Here is a 20,141-nt window from a genome sequence, read left to right on the forward strand (position 1 = left end):
TCGCATCGTAATTATCTCTACCCCAATTATAAACCTTGCCCTCTCATGTGACCCTATCCCTCTCCATTGCAATAATGAAGGACACCAAATTGTAGTCACTATATCCAAAGTGCTCTCCCACAAACAAATCTAACACTTGGTTCGGTTAATTACCCAGTACCAAGTCCAATGTGGCCCCACCACTTGTCAGTTTATCCAAATATTGTGCCAGGAAACCCTCCTGCACACACTGTACAAAAAGTGTCCCATCTGAACTATTTGACCTATAAAGGTTCCCATCAATATTTGGGAAGTTAAAGTCATCCATGATAACTACCCTGTGACCTCCACACCTATCCATAATCTGCTTTGCCATTTCCTCCTTCACATCTCTATTACTATTTGGGGGCCTACAGAAAACTCCTTCTGTCTTCATTTTTCACTTCACTAGCCCCCGAATTCAACAGATCATTCTCTGCCATTTTTGCATGATGCTAGCACTAAAAACATCTTCCCTTTCCAGTTTTCTGAAGGAACAGTTCCCTCTGCAATACCCTTGGCCACCCCTCAGTTACTGCCAACACCACTTCCCTTCCTATGGCACATCTCCATGCAATCATAAAAGAGCCAACGCCTGCCCTTTAAACTCCTCCCTTCCCACCATCCAAGGCCTGAGCATTCCTTCCAAATGAAATGATGACTTTCCCCCACTTCTTTCAAACTAGTCTGCTGTATTCGCCACTCACAATGTGGGCATCTCCTCTACACTGGGGAGACCAAGAATAGATGGGACGAACACTTTCACCTTCTTTCAGTCCTCAAGCCTGATCCTGAGCTCCCCAGTCATCTACCCTTTTAATTTTCCACCTTGCTCCCTCTCTGATCTTTCTGTCGCAGTGTTCAAATGAAACCCAAGGCCAGCTTGAGGGACAGCTCCTTATTTTTTAACCAACCACTGAAACTCAGTTCAATAATTTTAGATCTTAACCTCTCTCCCCCATTTTGTTCCATGTTTCTTTGCTAGTTTTGTTTTAATTTTCTTTTGTTTCTCTCTTGTTCCCTTCACTTTGCATTTGGATGACAGATATCCTGTCGTTCACATCTCCATCAGACACATTTTTTATCTCTTTACTTGTTTCACTTTCATTCTCTAAGGCCTTGCACTATGACAGCTTCACCAGGATTTACCAGGCCCACTAGCCCCTGGTAGCAATCCCGATAGCCCATTGAATTGGGCATCAGGCTTAAAAAAGGATCATCAAATCCAATGCAGGATTCTATGTGCAGGAGGCCATCCTGCCCATTGAGTCTGCATCAACAACAATTCCATCTTAGGCCCTACCCTCACAACCCCACACATTTACCCCACTATTCCTTCTAACCTACACATCCCAGGACAATAACGGTCAATTTAGAATGGCCAATCAACCTAACCTGCACACCTTTGGACTGTGGGAGGAAACCCACACAGCCAAGGGGAGAATGTGCAAACTCCACACAGATAGTGACCCAAGCTGGGATTCGAACCCAGGTCCTTGGACCTGGGAGGCAGCAATGCTAACCACTTGCAGATCAGAGCTGCACCATCTCCCTTACCTTGCTATCTATCCTTCCAAACAATCTGATACCTCTGGACATTTAACTTCCAGTCGTGACCACCCTGCAACCATGTCTCTGTAATGGCCACTAAATCATACCCAGTCGTGATGATTTGTGCCATCAACTCGTTTACCTTGAATGTTTTGAATGCTACGAGCATTTAGGTAAAGTGCTGTTATGCTAGTTTTTATACCTTCTTTTTGAATCCTATAACACTTTCTGAATTCTCCTTTCTCTTAACTTTTTTCATAATTAGCCATGTAGTTGAAACCTTCTCTCCACATGCTAATCTGCTGGTCCCAGATCGGTTCAGGTGAAGACAGTGATACAGGTCCCTCCTGTTCCAATACTGATCCCATGTCACATGAAATGGAACCCTTCTTTCCCGCACCATTCCTGTAACTACATGTTACTTCCCTAAGTTTCTCAACCCTATACCAATTTGCATGTGGCTCAGGATTATAAACCTTGAGAAACTGTTCTTTAATTTAGTTCCTAGTGCCTGATAATCCCCAAACAGGTCCTCTTTCCTACTCTTTCCTATGTGGTTTATCCCACCATGGACCACAACAACTGGATCCTCCCCCTTTCCACTCCAAAATACTTTCAAGCCTCTCAGAGATATCCCTCATCCTGGCACCAGGCAGGCAACATACCATGCAGGACTCACGATCCAGCTTACAAAGGATGCTATTAATTCCCCTAATTATAGAGTCCACTACAACTACCACTTGTCTTTTTGCTCCCCCCTCTTGAGTGTCCTCCTGTACCACAGCGCAGTGATCAGCTAGCTCATTCTCCCTACAACCCTCTTCCTCATCCACACAGGGAGCAAGTACCCTGTACCTGTTGGACAGGGTCAAGAGTTGAGGTTCCTCAGTTCCTGAATTCAGGATACCTCTATCTGCATCACTTGCAGTCACACCCTGCTATCCCTGACCACTGACCGAATTAGAAGTATGTAACCTACTGGGTGTGAGCGCTTTCTGAAACAAAATGTCCGGATGTGCCACAGTGTCTGAAGCTCAGACTTCAGCTGATTAACTCTGAGTCAAAGTGCTTTGAGCAACCAACACTTGCTGCAGATGTGGTCACTCGCAATGGGATCTGCCAACTCCCACATCATACAGCTATAGCACATCACCTGTCCAGCCATCTCTACTTAGCTAATTCATTTATTAAATAGTTTGGCAGTGATCTTTTTCAAATTTGGTACAGATCTTCTACCAGCTAATCAGGCTACAGCTTTCCTGGGACGAGACTTTTCACGGGTTTTTTCAGTTAGAATGTACCCTCACAGTGGAATCACCGAGGAAAGTTAGTTTTATACTCACTGTGCTGCTCTGCTTCATCCTCTGACTGTGCCTGGAGACTAGGCTGTGGATCGCTGAGCTAAGTTGGTTTTATACTCACTGCTGCTCTGCTCCATCCTCTGACTGAGCCTGGAGACTAGGCCATGGATCCCTGAGCTAAGTTAGTTCTATACTCACATATATATGTTTATAAACATTTTGCCTTTTATTGGCAGGTTGGATCCTTTTGGAGATTTCACTTCCTCTTTTCTAACCACAATGTTTACAAAGCCCCTGAGACAAAAAAGACACAAATACCTTCTTGGCCTCATCCAAGTATGCATGCCAGGCAAATTCTAGTAGTGGGCGTATTACTATATCGGCCAGTTGGGAAGGATATGTCTGCTTCAGCACCTGCATAAAAATGAGAAAATTTAAACATTTTTTTCAGTGTTTCTTCCCACAATGAGGAGGGGGGATATTCTGTTTTTATGTTTCAATTTACCTAAGCGCAAAGCATTAGGGGGAAGAGTTTTAGATTTGCACAACCTCTTTATGTGAAATATGCTTCTTGAGATCGCCATTATACTCTGCCTAGCTCCAATTTTAAAATATTCTGGACTGTGAGAACACCCTGGGGGTTTCATGGGGAAATCACTGATTGACCTCCCTGTAGGATCCATTGAATATGCGCTCCCTGGGGATGCGTAATTAACTCACCAGGTGATGCTCGGTTACCGAGCCTGTATAAAGCAAAACCCTGTGCGGGTCCATTATTGTATTCTCCTGGTTGGGACCTGTTTGTGTTCACCACCGGCTAGCAACTTTACTAGTGCATTGAAGCACTTTTCCTTTACAGCTGACTTCTGGAGTTATTATATGGACTCCTCCCCCAGAAGTCTCCCAGTTGTCCATTATCGAGTATTGCACACTGGTACCTTCCAAGATCCAATACTACATGCTGAGGGATGCAATAACTCTTGGGGCAGCCACTGTAATGATGCAATGGGGAAAGGGCACTTTAGTACACCAGGAGACTGTAAAACTCCTTGGGTTGTATGTATGACCGGTAATGTATCTTGTAAATATAACCTGTAATTGTAAGTGAAATGAGAAATATAAGCATTGGAAGGAATTGATTTGGTTTGCACCTTATGTAATGTCAGCTTTGAACAGTCATGTATTGTGCTTTTATCAATTTATGAACGAAGTACACTTTTTTAGAAAAAATAGTTTTTTTTCTCTATCTTCATCTTCTTAACCTTGTGATCTTGTCAGAGACTAACAGTTTTTAAAAAGATATTTGAATTCCCAGATATTAATTAAAATAATTACTTCACATATAGTGGCACAGAGGTTAGCACTGCTGCCTCACAGTTCCAGGGACCTGGGTTCAATTCTGGCCTTGGATGACTGCCTATGTAGAGTTTGCATGTTCTCCCTGTGTCTGTGTGGGTTTCCTCCAGGTGCTCCGGTTGCCTCCCACAGTCCAAAGATGTACGGGTGGGTGGATTGGCCATGCTAAATTGCCCCTTAGTGTCCCAAGATGTGTAGATTAGGCAGATTAGCCATGACAAATGAGTGGGGTTACAGGGATAGGGAAGGGACGGGGGTGTAAAATACTGTCAGAGAGTCAGTGCAGGCTCAATGGGATGAATGGCCTCCTTCTGCACTGTAGGAATTCTATCGTTTCAGATTTTAAACAATAACTTCTGTTTTAAACAAAATAAGTGGTACTCAATTAACACCGTATTTCATAAACACCTATACTTCACATCTGAAAACCTTAACAGCACCCTCCTTGTTCTATTGTTATTCCAAGAGTGCCCATATACCATACTGGATCTTGAAGGTTCCTTTACTTCTCCTCAGAACAAACCAAGGTGTGCCATAGCTCTCAGGAATTCACTTTGATTCTTCTCCATGTTCTGGCTACTCTCCAAGGTATGAGGTTTCTTGGGGTCTTTCCTCACACATCTAGCTAGGCAATCCTCCAGCCCTCTCCTTAAGTACCTCATGACTGTGGACACCCCAGCTGAAGTATGAGCTTCACTGTTTTCTTGTTCAGCGACTACAAATCAAAATTCACAGTGTTTCTCTGATAGCTCTCTGCCACAGGTCTACTGCTCCTGGCAGATTCTGCCTCTGTTTATCTCAAAGCTGTGTTTGAGCCTCAACTCTAACTGCTCATTTCTGTGAGAAACCCTGACCTCATCAAGGGTAGGCTACCCTTTAAAGTGCAATTACTTTAGGTTTGTTTACCAGTTTCTCACCAGGTATCTTCATTAATCTTACATTTAAAACTTCCCATATCCCCCAAACTAATAGGTTTATTTCTGAAAATATGAATGGTGAAATTAAGTATTTTTATGCTCTATGGAATTACAAGCTGTGCGACTTATTCTCATAATCTAACTCCTTTAGTTCAGTATCATTCTGGTGAACCTATGCTGTACCCCCTCCAAGCTCAATATCTCCTGAGGTGTGATGCCCAGAATTGAATGTGATACACAATTTGGGATCTGACCGGAGCTTTATAGAAAGAAAATAACTTCTAAACCTTTGTAATTTGCCACTGAGATAGAGATTAATATTTCATTAGCCTTTCTAGTTATTTTGTGTACCTATCCACTAACTTATAGAATTTTATACACACAGACTCTTAAATCTGTTTTTCCACAGCTCCTAGATTCACACCATTTAGAAAATACTCTAATCTATCCATTCTAGGTCCAAATTCTATGACCTCATATTTCTCCATGTTAAAGTATAAGAGCTAGGAGCAGGAATAGGCCATCTGACCCCTCGAGCCTGCCAGTAAGACCATGGCTGATCTTTTCATGGATGCAGCTCCACTTATCTGCCCACTCACCGTAACCCTTAATTCAACTCCACTCGCCAATTTTGTCCATCAATATCCCTTTGCAGCTTTCCACTCCCAGCTACACTAATGACTTTGCCACCTAGCTCAGCAAATTTGATTACATGAATCATTATTCCTTTGTCTAAGTCACATGTGGAACAGTTTTTATGCAGCTAGTTATTCACATCTGAATTGAGTGCCTAAAAATGTGGCACAGGTCAATTCAATCTTGTCTTTCAGAAAACAATTGGATAATTACCTGAAGAGAAGAAAAAAGTAAAGGATTGGGGTTAAAGGAAGGGGAGTGGGATTAGGTGAGTTGCTCTTGAAAAGAGCCAGCACTATTATGAAGGGCCAAATGGCCTTTTCGAGATGTAACCATTCTCTGGTTCTATGATTTAGAAATATGATAAAAAACTAAGGCCTCAGTAGGGAAGGCCCCTTAGGGAAACCACTATTCACATCTTGCCAGCTTGAGTATATATCCATTATGCCTCCTTTGTCTTCTAACTCATACTCAATTCCTCACCTATTTCAAAGATATCTCTAATCCCATTTACTTGCATTAATTGTTGACAGTTTCTTGTGTGGTATGTTATCTGATGCCTTCTGGAAACCCATATAAATAATGTCCTGACTTTAATCACCTGCTCAAAAATTTAAATTAAGTTTTTTTTAGCATGATGCACCCTTGATAAATCTAAGTTAATTATATCCAATCAGCTCATGTCCAAATGCTCACTAATTTTATTCCAAACAAAAGCTTCTTGTAAGCTAACCAACAGAAAGTAGGACCCAGAGCCACATGCTAGTCAGAGTAGGAATGTAGGATAGCTAAGATGAATATGTGGCTTCCTGGGATATTGGAACTGGTTGCGGGGGAGGTGGGACCAGTACAAATTGGACAGTCTGCACCTGGGCAGGACTGGAATCAATGTTCTAGGTGGAGTGTTTGTTAGTGCTTTTGGGGAGTGTTTAAACTAATGTGGCAGGGGGATAGGAACCGATGCAGGGAGTCAGACTTTTTTCCCTGAGCATAGGAGGCTTAGGGGTTATCTTAGGGATCTATAAAATAATAAGGGGCATAGATAGATAAGGTAGATAGTCAACATCTTTTCCCTTAGGTTGGGGAGTTTAAAACTAGAGGCCATAAGTTTAAGGTGAGAGGGGGAGATATAAAAGGGTTCAAAGGGGCAATTTTTTCACACACAGATTGGTGAGTATCTGGAATGAGCTGCCAGAGGTAGTAGTAGGGGTGGGTACAGTTTTGCCTTTTAAAAAGCATTTAGATACTTACATGGGTAAGATGGGTATAGAGGGATATGGGTTAAATGTGGGCAATTGGGACCACCTTAGAGGTAAATAAGAACATAAGAACATAAGAAATAGGAGCAGGAGTAGGCCAACTAGCCCTTCGAGCCTGCCCCGCCATTCAATAAGATCATGGCTGATCTGTCGTGGCTCAGTTCCACTTTCCCGCCCTCTCCCCATAACCCTTAATCCCCTCTCTTATCAAAAACCCATCAACCCGCGTCTTAAAAATATTTAGCGAGGCAGCCTCCACCACTTCAACGGGCAGAGAATTCCAGAGATTCACCACCCTTTGAGTGAAGAAGTTCCTCCTCAACTCCGTTCTAAACCGCCCCCCCTTTATCTTGAGGCTGTGCCCCCTAGTCCTACTATCCTTTCTGAGCGGGAAGAGTCTCTCCACCTCTATCCTATCCATCCCATTCATCATCTTATACGTCTCAATGAGATCTCCCCTCATTCTTCTAAACTCTAACGAGTACAAGCCTAATTTATTCAGCCTCTCCTCATAGCTCAACCCCCTCAACTCCGGCATCAGCCTAGTAAACCTCCTCTGCACTCCCTCCAAGGCCAAAATATCCTTGCATAAGTACGGCGCCCAAAACTGCACACAGTACTCCAGCTGTGGCCTCACCAATGCCCTATACAGCCGCAGCAAGACCTCCCTACTTTTATATTCAATCCCCCTCGCTATGAAGGCCAGCATCCCATTCGCCTTCGTGACCACCTGCTGCACCTGCAAGCTGGGTTTTTGCGACTCATGCACAAGGACCCCGAGGTCCCTCTGCACCGTTGCCTGCTGCAGTTTTTCTCCACGTAAGTAATAATCCTTCCTACCATTATTCCTACCAAAGTGGACCACCTCGCACTTGCTAACATTAAATTCCATTTGCCATTTCCTGGCCCATTCGCCCAGCCTATCTAGATCCTTCTGTAGACTCTCACCACCCTCCGCACAATTTGCCTTTCCACCAATTTTGGTGTCATCAGCAAATTTTGACACCCTACACTCGGTTCCCTCCTCCAGATCATCTATATAAATGGTAAATAGCTGAGGACCCAGCACCGACCCCTGGGGCACTCCACTAGTCACCATCCGCCAATCCGAATAGTACCCATTGACCCCCACTCTCTGCCTCCTATTTGACAACCATGGACAAGTTGGACTCAAGAGCCCGTTTCCATGCTGTAAACCTCTATGACTCGATGTTTCCCCTTTAGGCTAAGGGGTATCTGGCCCCTTTAAGGGATAACCTTCAATCCGATCAAGAACTAGGGTGGAGGATCACCCAAGTGGAGCACAGGCTTTTGCCTCAGTTCAATCCAGGCAGTAGACTGGCAGCATTGAAGTTGCGCTGCTCTGAGAGGCACAGATCAGCTAGATAGTCAATATCTTTTCCCAAAGGTAGGGGAGTTTAAAACTAGAAGGCATAAGTTTAAGGTGAGAGGGGAGAGATGCAAAAGGGTCCAGAGGGGCAACTTTTTCACACAGACGGTGGTGAGTGTCTGGAACAAGTTGTTAGAGGTAGTAGTAGAGGCAGGTACAATTTTGTCTTTTAGAAAGTGATTAGACAGTTATATGGGTAACATGGGTATCGAGGGATATGGGCCAAATGGGGGCAATTGAGACTGGCTTAGTGGTTAAAAAAAAGGCAGCATGGACAAATTGGGCAGAAGGGCCTGTTTCCATGCTGTAAACCTCTATGACTCTAAGTACTGTTAATTACCCAAGCAGAGGAATTCCTTGTCAGCCTGCAATAGATGAGAGTGTTCCCACTGAAACAAAGGGGATTGAAGTGGCAGTATCCAAGGAGAGATCTGGTGCAGTGGGATCGACAGAATATACCCCAACACAAGCACTCCAAGTGGCGAAGTTGGCGAAGCTGGAGACACCAGAGAGACTGATGGACTGATTAACTGGGTTAATTGTGAACTTTACTGTGGGACTGCATAAGCTAACTGTCATTCAATGCATAAATTAATTTAGAGGGGGAGGGATGTGGTGTTTGGCCCCTTTAAGGAGAGATCTCCCAACCTGGGAATCCAATCAGGAAGCAGGGCAGAAAAATTACCCTCGTACAGCATGGATTTTGCCTCAGTTTGACCAAAGAGGCAAAGTGGCAGTGTCGCAGCTGGAATACTCTGTAAATAGCATGTTGTGTCAATAAACATTCACTTTTTGTACCTAACTGATGGAGGCAAGTCATTACAGGGTGGTAGATTCAAAACCGAAATGAGGAGGAATTGCTTTACTCAAAGTATTGTGAATCTGTGGAATTCTGTGTCCTAGAGAGTAGTGAACGCCGGAGCACTGAACACATTTCAGAAAGGGATGGATAGGTTTTTAATTAGTTGGGGAAAGAAGGGTTATGGGGAGCAAGTAGGCAGGAAGGTGAAGATGAGACTGAGATGAAGAGCCATGATTTTACTGAGTAGCTTGAGGGATTGATTTGTCTGCTCCTGCTCCTAATTCTTATATTAATAGTTCAATCCAAATAGAACAAATCAGCGAATAAATAAAAAATAAAACCACCAAAACCCTCTGAAATCACCTTTGATGTTAATACCACTGTGTGAAATCTTGAATCTTGGAGCAGCCCCACCACTTCGAGGTAAAAGAATGGGTCCATGCTGGGTTACTGTCTATGAACAAGTAGGTAGCTTTCCGCAGGTGGTCAAAAATAAATAGAGGGGAACTTTGAGCGAGGTTTACACAAAGATGATTGAACGGTTAACATTTCAGGCAGGAGGCCTCATACTAGGGAGGTTACAACACAAATATATATCATACCCCACCACAAAACATTCACAATTCATCGTTTGTGATGTCAGAGCCAATACACTTTGAATCAGAGGCTTGGCCCAGTATCAGTTTCCACATATCAAAGCAAGAAGAGAGGGAGCTGGGAAACCTCAGCAGCATCCAGAGGCAGTGACACTGTCAGACCGGCTGAGCTTTTCCAGAATCCTCAGTTCTTGTTTCGGATTCCAGCATCTGCAAGATTTTGCTTAACACATTGGGTACACCAGACAATGACACTGAAACTTTTCACAACTCTGGCAGGGTTTTTCAAACACAATTTTAAGTACAAGGTAACAGATGTGAAAATGTACGACGCAAGTCTGGTTAGTCAAAAAGTGACCCAGAAATGTTTTTCATTTTTCATTTCTCTTACAGCAGGAGCAGATGAAGCAATTGTGATGCCATTGTATAATGTGCTACGATTGCTGATTAGCAGAACATTATATAATGTTCACATGACACGGTCAGGAAGAAGCGAAGGCCTAGTGGTAATTACCCCAAGATTATTAATCCAGAAACTCAGGTAATGTTCTGGGGACTTGGGTTCAAATCCTGCCATGGCAGATGGTGGAATTTGAATTCAACTTAAAAAAATCTGGAATTAAGAATCTACTGTTGACCATGAAACCATTGTTGATTGTCGGAAAAACCCATCCAATTCACTAATGTCCTTTAGGGAAAGAAATCTGCCATCCTTACCTGTCTGGTTCACATCTGACTCCAGAGCCACAGCAATGCGGTTGACTCTCAACTGCCCTCCAAGGACAACTGGGGATGGGCAATAAATGCTGGTCCAGCCAGTGACACCCATGTCCCATGAATGAATTTTAAAAATTGAAGATTGTGGAAGACATGCTGTTGATCTCACAATCAACCCTTTTATAAGTTCATAAAATATAGGAGCAGAATGAGGCCATGTGGCCCATCGAGTCCACTCCGCCATTTAATCATGGTTGATATGTGCCTCATCCCCATTTTCCTGCCTTTCCCCCATAACCCTCCAACCCATTACCAATTGAAAATCTTTCTAACTCCTCCTTAAATTTACTCACTGTCCCAGCATCCACCGCACTTTGGGGTAGCTAATTCCACAGATTCATAACCCTTTGGGAGAAGTAGTTTCTCCTCAACTCTGTTTTAAATTTGCTACCTATTATCCTAAAACTATTACTTCTCGTCCTAGAATGCCCCACAGCAGAAGCATCCTCTCCACGTCTACTTTGTCCATAACTTTTATCATCTTGTACTTCTCAATTTGATCTTCCCTCATTCTTCTAAATTCCAGAGAGCATAGGCCCAAACTGTTCAATCTCTCTTCATACAACAAACCCCTCATCTCTCGAATCAATCTAGTGAATCTCCTCTGAACTGCCTCCAATGTGAGTACATCTTTCCTCAAGTGCACCAAAACTGTGCACAATAACTCCAGGTATTTTAAAAAAATGTATTTATTAAAGATTTTCATTTTACCATCACTCCAAATATGCATACAGACGAGACCAGTAAAATCATTACAATTGGTTTAGGTATCAATAACAATTCATTGTAATCAGCACCTCCCTTTGCAGAGATAATGAAAGGATATTGCAAAGAGTGAGGGTTATCAGGATAAAGCCAGAAGCACATGGCACAATGACACAGCCTCACCCACAGGATAACAAGGACCGTGCTACACAGCATAAGGGAGCCCCTGTGGAGTCAAATACAAACAATCAGGACTTAAAATAATGCGGAGTCTAAGTACCTGGGCTCACACTCAGGACACCAGGATACTATCTCCCAGAAGAACCTAAACTTCAAGAAGCAGAGCTGTCCAGAAGTCCCCAAAAGGAGACATCTCAGGGGAGGACAACCTACTCCTTCGTCTAATATATTCTTCACAGGATCCAGGACAAATAATCAAAGTAGCCACTGCCCTAACTCAGCCATCCAAGGTAAACATAGAACAATGATACAATTAAAGGAAGGATTGACAGGTCAGGAGCATTCACACCGCCCCTGGGCTTCAAACAAAGAAAGCCTTTCCTATCTCCAGTTACAGCATAGGTGCCACTCAGGCTATTAACAGGATTCCACCCATTCTCCCTCCATCAAAGCAATGGAAGGAGTCAACGTCCAGACATCGCAATCGGGATATCTGGGGACTAGAATTGCCTCTTTCCAACAGGATGATATGTTCACTGTACATTCCAGAGGACAAACTACCAAGTGGCCACTGTTACAATGTGCACAACCAAGGAAAATATTGAAAACCAACCCAAGAAAGGCTAGACAAGCAAGGATTTCCTGCAGGCCCAGGCATGCAGCTATAAATATTTTCCCCAACTCCAGCTACACTGGAAGCACCAGCGACAATCAGACTCAGTCTTTTCCAGGATACATGATCTGTCTGTACCTTCACAGGAGACCAACAAAGATTCTTTAACCCGAAAATGGCAAAGATACAAAAGAAAATGAGACCATATTAGTTCTAAAGGGGGTCTTCCTCACCCACTGAGGACTTAAGGTCATACCCACCACCTCTATACCAAAATTGCTTCCCATAAATCTGCTGTGGTGATTCATAGGGAACAGCAAATCAAACTTCATTCCTCTCGCGAGACCAGACAAAGCTTTCAGTTTTAAATCAATCTTTATTCAAGCCAAAGCAGTGAAGTCTGCCTCCCACAAGATGGCGTACAGACTTCCTGAGTGATACATAGCATGAGCAATTATACTTTTGGTTGTCTTACAAGTAATTTGTAATTGTAATTGTAACCAATCACAAGTATACATTCGTTCTGAAGTCACTGATATCCAATTATAATTAATAGTTCTAATTACTTTATTTATGTCAAGTGAATATAATAAACCAGTTACAGTCTAATTATAATAGATGCTTGTCCAACGATAATATACAATTATCAATGAAACACTTCAACATGGCTACACCGTCCAAACAGCCACACCTGCTGTTATGGCTGCCACCTTCTTGCTTATCAAAGTTCCCATTGTCTTGTCCCTCGTTCAGCTTGTTTGTGCAGCCCATCTGGAACTGGGGAATCTGCACAAAACCCAAGGAAATTCACAGGGGAGCTCTACTGTATTCTATGATTTTAACCCCTTCAGCACTACTCATACTATCCATAATTAAAATTAATGACACCATATAATGTAATCTCAATTATTTATAAAGAATTACTGGGAACTCAACATAGAACATAGAACATAGAACATTACAGCGCGGAACAGGCCCTTCGGCCCACAATGTTGCGCCGACCAGTCTTATTTTCAAAAAAAAAACATTGACCCACTAATCTAAACCAATCCCTTTTCGTCCATAAACCTATCCACCAATCTCTTAAACGCCCCCAAACTAGGCGCATTTACAACTGCAGCAGGCAGGGCATTCCAGTCCCTCACCACCCTCTGGGTAAAGAACCTGCCCCTGACATCCGTCCTATAACTACCCCCCCTTAATTTAAAGCCATGCCCCCTCGTGCTAGCTTTCTCCATCCGAGGAAACAGGCTATCACCATCCACCCTATCTAAACCTCTAATCATCTTATATGTTTCTATAAGATCCCCTCTTAGCCGCCTTCTTTCCAGTGAAAACAACCCCAAATCCCTCAGTCTCTCCTCATAGGACCTCCCCTGCATACCAGGCAACATCCTGGTAAACCTCCTCTGCACCCTCTCCAAAGCCTCCACATCCTTCCTGTAATGTGGGGACCAGAACTGCACACAGTACTCCAAGTGCGGCCGCACCAGAGTTGTGTACAGTTACAACATGACGCTGCGACTCCTAAATTCAATCCCCCTACCAATAAATGCCAAGACACCGTACGCCTTCTTAACAACCTTATCTACTTGATTCCCAACTTTCAGGGATCTATGTACACATACACCTAGATCCCTCTGCTCCTCCACTCTATTCAAAGTCCTCCCGTTAGCCCTATACTCAACACATCTGTTATTCCTACCGAAATGGATTACCTCACACTTCTCCGCATTAAACTCCATCCGCCACCTCGCGGCCCAGCTCTGCAACCTGTCCAAGTCACCCTGCAAACTTCGACACCCTTCCTCACAATCTACCACACCTCCGACTTTGGTGTCATCAGCAAACTTACTAATCCACCCAACTATACCCTCATCCAGATCATTAATAAAGATTACAAACAGCAGTGGCCCCAAAACAGATCCCTGAGGCACACCACTCGTAACCGAACTCCATGATGAATAATTACCATCAACCACCACCCTCTGTCTCCTATCTGCTAACCAATTCCTGATCCAAGTACCTAAATTACCACCAATCCCATACATCTGCATTTTCTGCAGAAGCATACCATGGTGAACCTTATCAAACGCCTTACTAAAATCCATATATACCACGTCTACTGCCTTACCCCTATCCACCTCTTTGGTCACCTTCTCAAAGAACTAGGAGCAACTTTTTTTACATAGAGACTAATACGTATGTGGAATGAGCTACCAGAGCAAGTGGTTGAGGTAGGGATATTGACAATATTTAAAAGGTATTCAGACAGATACACGGATAGGAAAGTTTTAGAGGGATCTGGGCCAAATGCAGGCAAATGGGGTTAGCTTAGATGGGCAGTTTTGTTGGCATGGACCAAAGTGCTTGGACAAAGGGCCTGCCTCTGTGCTGTAGGTTCTGTGATTATAAGTGTCAGGGGAGGTTCATAAGAATGATCCCTGGAATGAAAAGCTTGTCATATGGGGAATGATTGAGGACTCTGGGTCTGTACTTGTTGGAGTTTAGAAGGGCAAGGGGGGGATCTTGTTGAAACTTACAGGATCCTGCGAGGCCTGGATAGAATGGACATGGACAGGATGTTTTCACTAGTAGGAAAAACTAGAACCAAAGGGCGCTACCTCAGACTAAAGGGACGATCCTTTAAAACAGAGATGAGAAGGAATTTCTTCAGCCAGAGAGTGGTGAATCTGTGGAACTTTTTGCCACAAAAGGCTGTGGAGGCCAGGTCATTGAGTGTCTTTAAGACAGAGATAGATAGATTCTAGACAAATAAGGGGATCATGGGTTATGGGGAAAAGGCAGGAGAATGGGAATGAGAAAAATATCAGCCATGATTGAATGGCGGAGCAGACTCGATGGGCCGAGTGGCCTAATTCTGCTTCTATATCTTATGGTCTTATAGGATTACAACACAAAAAATGGATATATAATCACACAACCCTCATACTATATGACCAACAGAGCATGATCCCCAACAGAATGAAGGAGACCCATTATCAGTCCACAAGCAGAGGAAATATCTCCATATTACAAAGAGTAAGCCCGTGGGATTTGAATTTGACACAGGGCCAGAAGCAGAGTGGGCAGACCCCCTTACATACCCCATCCTCCCGATACTCCATGGAAAGACCGAGATTGAATGTAAATGGTAACACATTTTAAACTAAGGTCTCCCTTGTTCCACCATCAGAGCACCTACCGGTGGATGAATTCCATTATAAATATATGGATATCCCTGACTTTCAAAGAGTACCAAGATAACAGGCAACACCTGCCTCAGTGCTCCTATATCAAACACCCTTTCCAAATAAAAGACAACATCACAAAATCAGGGTTATAATCTCAAGGGGGGTAGTTCAGGATTAATGATACATTGCAGAATGACATAGCTATCCGCGGAGCTTGAAAAGCCAAAGTCTTGGCAGGATTATTGAGCAATATCAAGAATCCATCCATCATTTCACTGAGGCCTCTGGACCTCTTTTGTGTCATTGTTCTGAAGCCCCAGCAGAGAAAGACCTAGGCCCCGCAGATGATAAAGTCGCATTACCTCCGGCCTCCTCTAGCCCTTCCCGATAAATATCGAGGTCAAGATAACAGAAGACCAGCAGTCAGGAAATCAGGATTACAAAGGCATGGCAGCCTGTTCTCAAATTTGGGAGTTTGGATGCACGGACATTCCTTCTCCAGCCCCATCTTCCCAAATTAACCCGGATATCCAACACACCATGTAACAAGATGTCCAAGGACTGAAGGTGAGCTTCCACTGAGGAAACTGCCCTCTCGAGTGACAGGACTCTTTCCTCTGCTTCATGCATTTTCATTTGGATATCTTGTAGTCATCAATGTGATCACCAATGAGTTGAGCCAGGGAGCCAAGGCCATTATCCACAACTTTACCCACAATGCCAGCCATCGTCACAATGCCTACAACATCACCAGAGTGTGACTCCGCTCACCAGCTAAACCATTACTACATTCAAGGCACCACCCACGCTGTGTCCCACTGCCCTGATCAAACAAGGATTTTCTTAATTTCGCTTGGCTCTCCATCAATCCAAACTTAACCAGGATCTTCCCGGAACATAGTGTGGAGCATACACTTCAGGATTAAAGAATGTGCATCAGGATAAATAGAAGGATTACAAAATTATTAACAGTAGAGTTTACAGAATTGCAGCTATTCCTATACTAACATCACGTGACCTTTATAATACACTTTTAAAATTCTGACCAATGAACTCAACAGAAATCTTTTGACAATTGAGACAAGGGAGCCTGAATATTGAAGCTTTAAGGTCTTTCTCATAATCTTAAAAGATAGTGCTGACCAAGAGGTAGAGGCCTCATACAGTGAGGCAATATGGCAGAGCTCAGGAATAGGGAGGGTACACTCACAATGTTTGGGGTTTACTATAAGCTACCCAACAGCCAACGGGAGATCGAGGAACAGATATGTAGGCAGATTTTGGCAAGGTGTTGCGGTGGAAGATTTTAACTTCCCCTATATTGACTGGGACTCACTTAGTGCTTGGTGCATGGATGGGGCAGAATTTGTAAGGAGCATCCAGGAGGGTTTTTTGAAACAGTATGTAGATAGTCCAACTAGGGAAGGGCCATACTGGACCCGATACTGGGGAATGAGCCCAGCCAGTTGGTCAATGTTTCAGTAGGGGAGCAGTTTGGGAACATAACCACAATTCAGTAAGCTTTAAGGTACTGCTAGATAAAGGTAAGTGTAGTCCTCAAGCTAAATTGCTAAACTTGGGGAACACTAATTACAACAATATTAGACATGAACTGAAGAATGTAGATCGGGGGGAGATGTTTGAGGGCAAATCAACATCTGGTAAGTGGGAGCTTTCAAGTATAAGTTGATAGGGATTCAGGACTGGCACATTCCTGTAAGGATAAAGGATAAGTAAGGCAAGCTTTGGGAACTTTGGATAAAGAGAGATATCGTGTGCATAGTCAAAGAGAAAAAGGAAGGCTTTGACAAGGCTAGGAGGCTGGGAATATACGAAGCAAGTGTGTAGTACAAGGAAAATAGAAAGAAACTTAAGTAAGGAGGGCTAAAAGGGCTCTTGAAAAGTCATTGGCCAGCTGGATTAAGGAAAATCCCAAGACTTTTTATACAATAAATAAAGAGCGAGGGTAGCAAGGGAGAGAGTTGGCCCACTCAAGGACAGGGGAGGGAATCTATGTGTGAAGCCAGATGAAATGGGCGAGGTATCAAATGAGAACTTTGCGTCAGTATTCACCAAAGAGAAAGGCTTGAATACTGATGAGTCTGGGAAAAGGTGCGGAGATTGTTTGCATCATATTGAGGTTAAAAAGGAATTGGGGTTCTTGAGAAACATTAAGGCAGACAAGTCCCCAGGGCCTGATGGGATATACCCCAGAATACTGAGAGAGGCAAGGGATGAAACTGCTGGGGCCTTGAGAGAAATCTTTATATCCTCACTGGCTACAGGGGAGGTCCCAGAGGAGTGGAAAATAGACAATGTTGTTCTTTTGTTTAAGAAGAGTAGCAATAATAATCCAGGTGATTACAGGCTGGTGAGCCTAATGTCAGTGGTAGGGAAATTATTGGAAAGAATTCTTCAAGACAGGATTTATTCCCACTTGGAAATAAGTGGATGCACTGGCGAGAGATAAGATGGTTTTATGAAGGGGATTCACTAACTTGATTGAGTTTTTTGAGGAAGTGACGAAGATGATTGATGAGGGTAGGCCAGTGGATGTTGTCTACATGGACTTCATTGCAGACTGGTGCAGAAGGTGAAGTCACATAGGATCAGAGATGAGCTGGCAAAGTGGATATAAAACTGGCTCCGTCAAAGAAGACAAGAGGGTAGCAGTGGAAGGGTGCATTTCTGAATGGAGGGCTGTGACAAGTGGTGATCCTCAGGGATCAGTGCTGGATCTTTGCTGTTTGTAGTATATATAAATGGTTTGGAGGAAAATGTAACTGGTTTGATTAGTAAGTTTGCGAACGACACAAAGGTTGGTGGATTTGCAGATAGTGATGAAGACTTTCAAAGGACACAGCAGGATATAGATCGGTTGGAGAATTGGGTGGAGAGATGGCAGGTGGAGTTTAATTTGGACATAAGTGAGGTAATGCATTTTGGAAGGTCTAATACTGTTAGGAAATATACAGCAAATGGAGTATTGATAGGCAGAGGGATCTGGGTGTATAGGTACACAGGGTCACTGAAAGTGGCAAGGCTGGTGGAGAAGGTAGTCAAGAAGGCATACGGCATACTTGCCTTCATTGGCTGGGGCAATGAGTTTAAAAATTGGCAAGTCATATTGCAGCTTCATTGAACCCCAGTTAGGCTGCACTTGGAATATATTGTTCAATTCTGGTCACCACACTACCAGGAGGATGTGGAGTCTTTGGAGCGGGTACAGAAAAGATTTACCAGGATATTGCCTGGCTATGAGTAGAGGTTGGAGAAACATGGTTTGTTCTCACTGGAACAATGGACGTTGAGGGACGACCTGATAGAAGTCCATAAGATTATGAGGGGCATGGACAGAATGGATAGTCAGAAGCTTTTTCCCAGAGTGAAAGAATCAATTACAAGGGGAGTAGGTTTAAGGTGCGAGGGATAAGGTTTAAAGGAGATGTATGAGGCAAGTTGTTTTACACCGAGATTGGTGGGTGCCTGGAACTCGCTGCCGGGGCAGGTAGTGGAAATAGATATGATAGTGTCTTTTAAGGCACGTCTTGACAAATACATGAATAGGGTGGGAGTAGAGGGATATGATCCACAGTAGGGTAGGGGGTTTTAATACAGTCGGGCAGCATGGTCAGTGCAGGTTTTGAGGGCCAAAGGGCCTGTTCCTGTGCTGTAATTTTCTTGCTCTTTGTTCTTTGTATTGCTAAGCCAAGTTGGGGAAGACAGGATACCTAAAAAGAACTTAAGATGTTATCTTTATCTAGACACCAACAACAAAAAGCGCATAAGTTTGAGTAGCACAAACAAAAGGGGAGGACAGCACAGCAAAGGCTGAACCATCCGGAGCAGAAATCCAGGAGTAAGAACTATAGTGGGAGCGGCCCGGGCAAAGCAGGAAATAATTCAGTCCTAGCACAAAGGATGTTGGCTGGGACAGAAACATTCAAAATATTGCAAGATATCAAGATAAAGCAAGTTAATTAGGGAAGAATTAATTGTCAGTGTTCTGGAAAAGAGCAGCCAAGTTAAACGATGAGCTAATGACCTGACCACGTCCCTTTTAGTTTCAATGTCATAATTCATCGCCATCCCTAATATCACCCAACCTCTGCAGAAATTCTCAGTAATGCCTTTGGCATCTCAGAGTTAACAGTTATGATAGTCTCCTGACCAGATTCCTGTTCTCGAGGAACTTCAGCACAACTAAACTGTCAAGAAAATAAAAGCAAAACATTGAGGATGCTGGAGATCTGAATTAAAAACAACAAGCAATGGAAATACTCAGAGATCTGGCAGCATTTGTGGAGACAGAAACAGTGTTAACATTTCAAGAACTTTAAGAACTGTTCTAAAGAGGAGTCTTATTCAGCTTGTAACATTAACTGTTTCTCTCTGCCAGACCTGCTGGCTATTTCCTACATTTCCTGCTGTTATTTCTGTTGTCTGTATTGTATCCCACACTAAGTACTATCCACCCTTCTGTAATGTAACATACCTCAATCCCAATGCCCCAAAATTAAGATTTATGTTTTAATCTCTTCATGGGGGTCTCACTCCAATTCTGTAATCTTCTCCAGGCTGACAGCCTTCTCACTCCACGTTCCTCCAATTCTGGCCTCTTGCATACTCCATGTTCTTCACTATGCCATGCCTTCCTTTAGGAACTTCTTAAAAATGTATCTTTTTGATTACATTTTGAGCCTAATTGACTCTTGTCAGACCACACCTCTGTGAAGATCTTTCAGACTTTTTCCTATATTAAAGATGTTAATTGAATCACAGAATCCTATCTGCAACGATGCATGAAATGCCCTGACCTGCCCATCTTATCCCATTTGCCAGCACT

At 43.3% G+C, this 20,141-nt stretch overlaps 1 protein-coding gene across 3 annotated transcripts in view; it reads right to left on the reverse strand.

Annotated features, from left to right (window-relative positions):
- The window catches only part of ppil6 (peptidylprolyl isomerase (cyclophilin)-like 6), a 42,929-nt gene that overhangs the window by 14,424 nt on the left and 8,364 nt on the right, over positions 1 to 20,141 (reverse strand). Inside the window, exons 1-2 of one of the 3 annotated variants that reach the window (XM_080192884.1) lie at positions 9,594 to 9,707; positions 3,189 to 3,284 (exon numbers count right to left, since the gene is read on the reverse strand). In XM_080192884.1, the coding sequence (XP_080049010.1) occupies positions 3,189 to 3,284; positions 9,594 to 9,671 (174 nt within the window). In that variant the 5' untranslated portion in view covers positions 9,672 to 9,707. Of the gene's footprint in view, positions 1 to 3,188; positions 3,285 to 9,593; positions 9,708 to 20,141 lie in introns of those variants that run through there. The other 2 variants (XM_080192886.1, XM_080192883.1) reach the window with 2 other exon arrangements.

This window comes from Carcharhinus amblyrhynchos, chromosome 7, assembly GCF_965287045.1.
Source record: "Carcharhinus amblyrhynchos chromosome 7, sCarAmb.v2.hapA, whole genome shotgun sequence".
Taxonomy (NCBI): domain Eukaryota; kingdom Metazoa; phylum Chordata; class Chondrichthyes; order Carcharhiniformes; family Carcharhinidae; genus Carcharhinus; species Carcharhinus amblyrhynchos.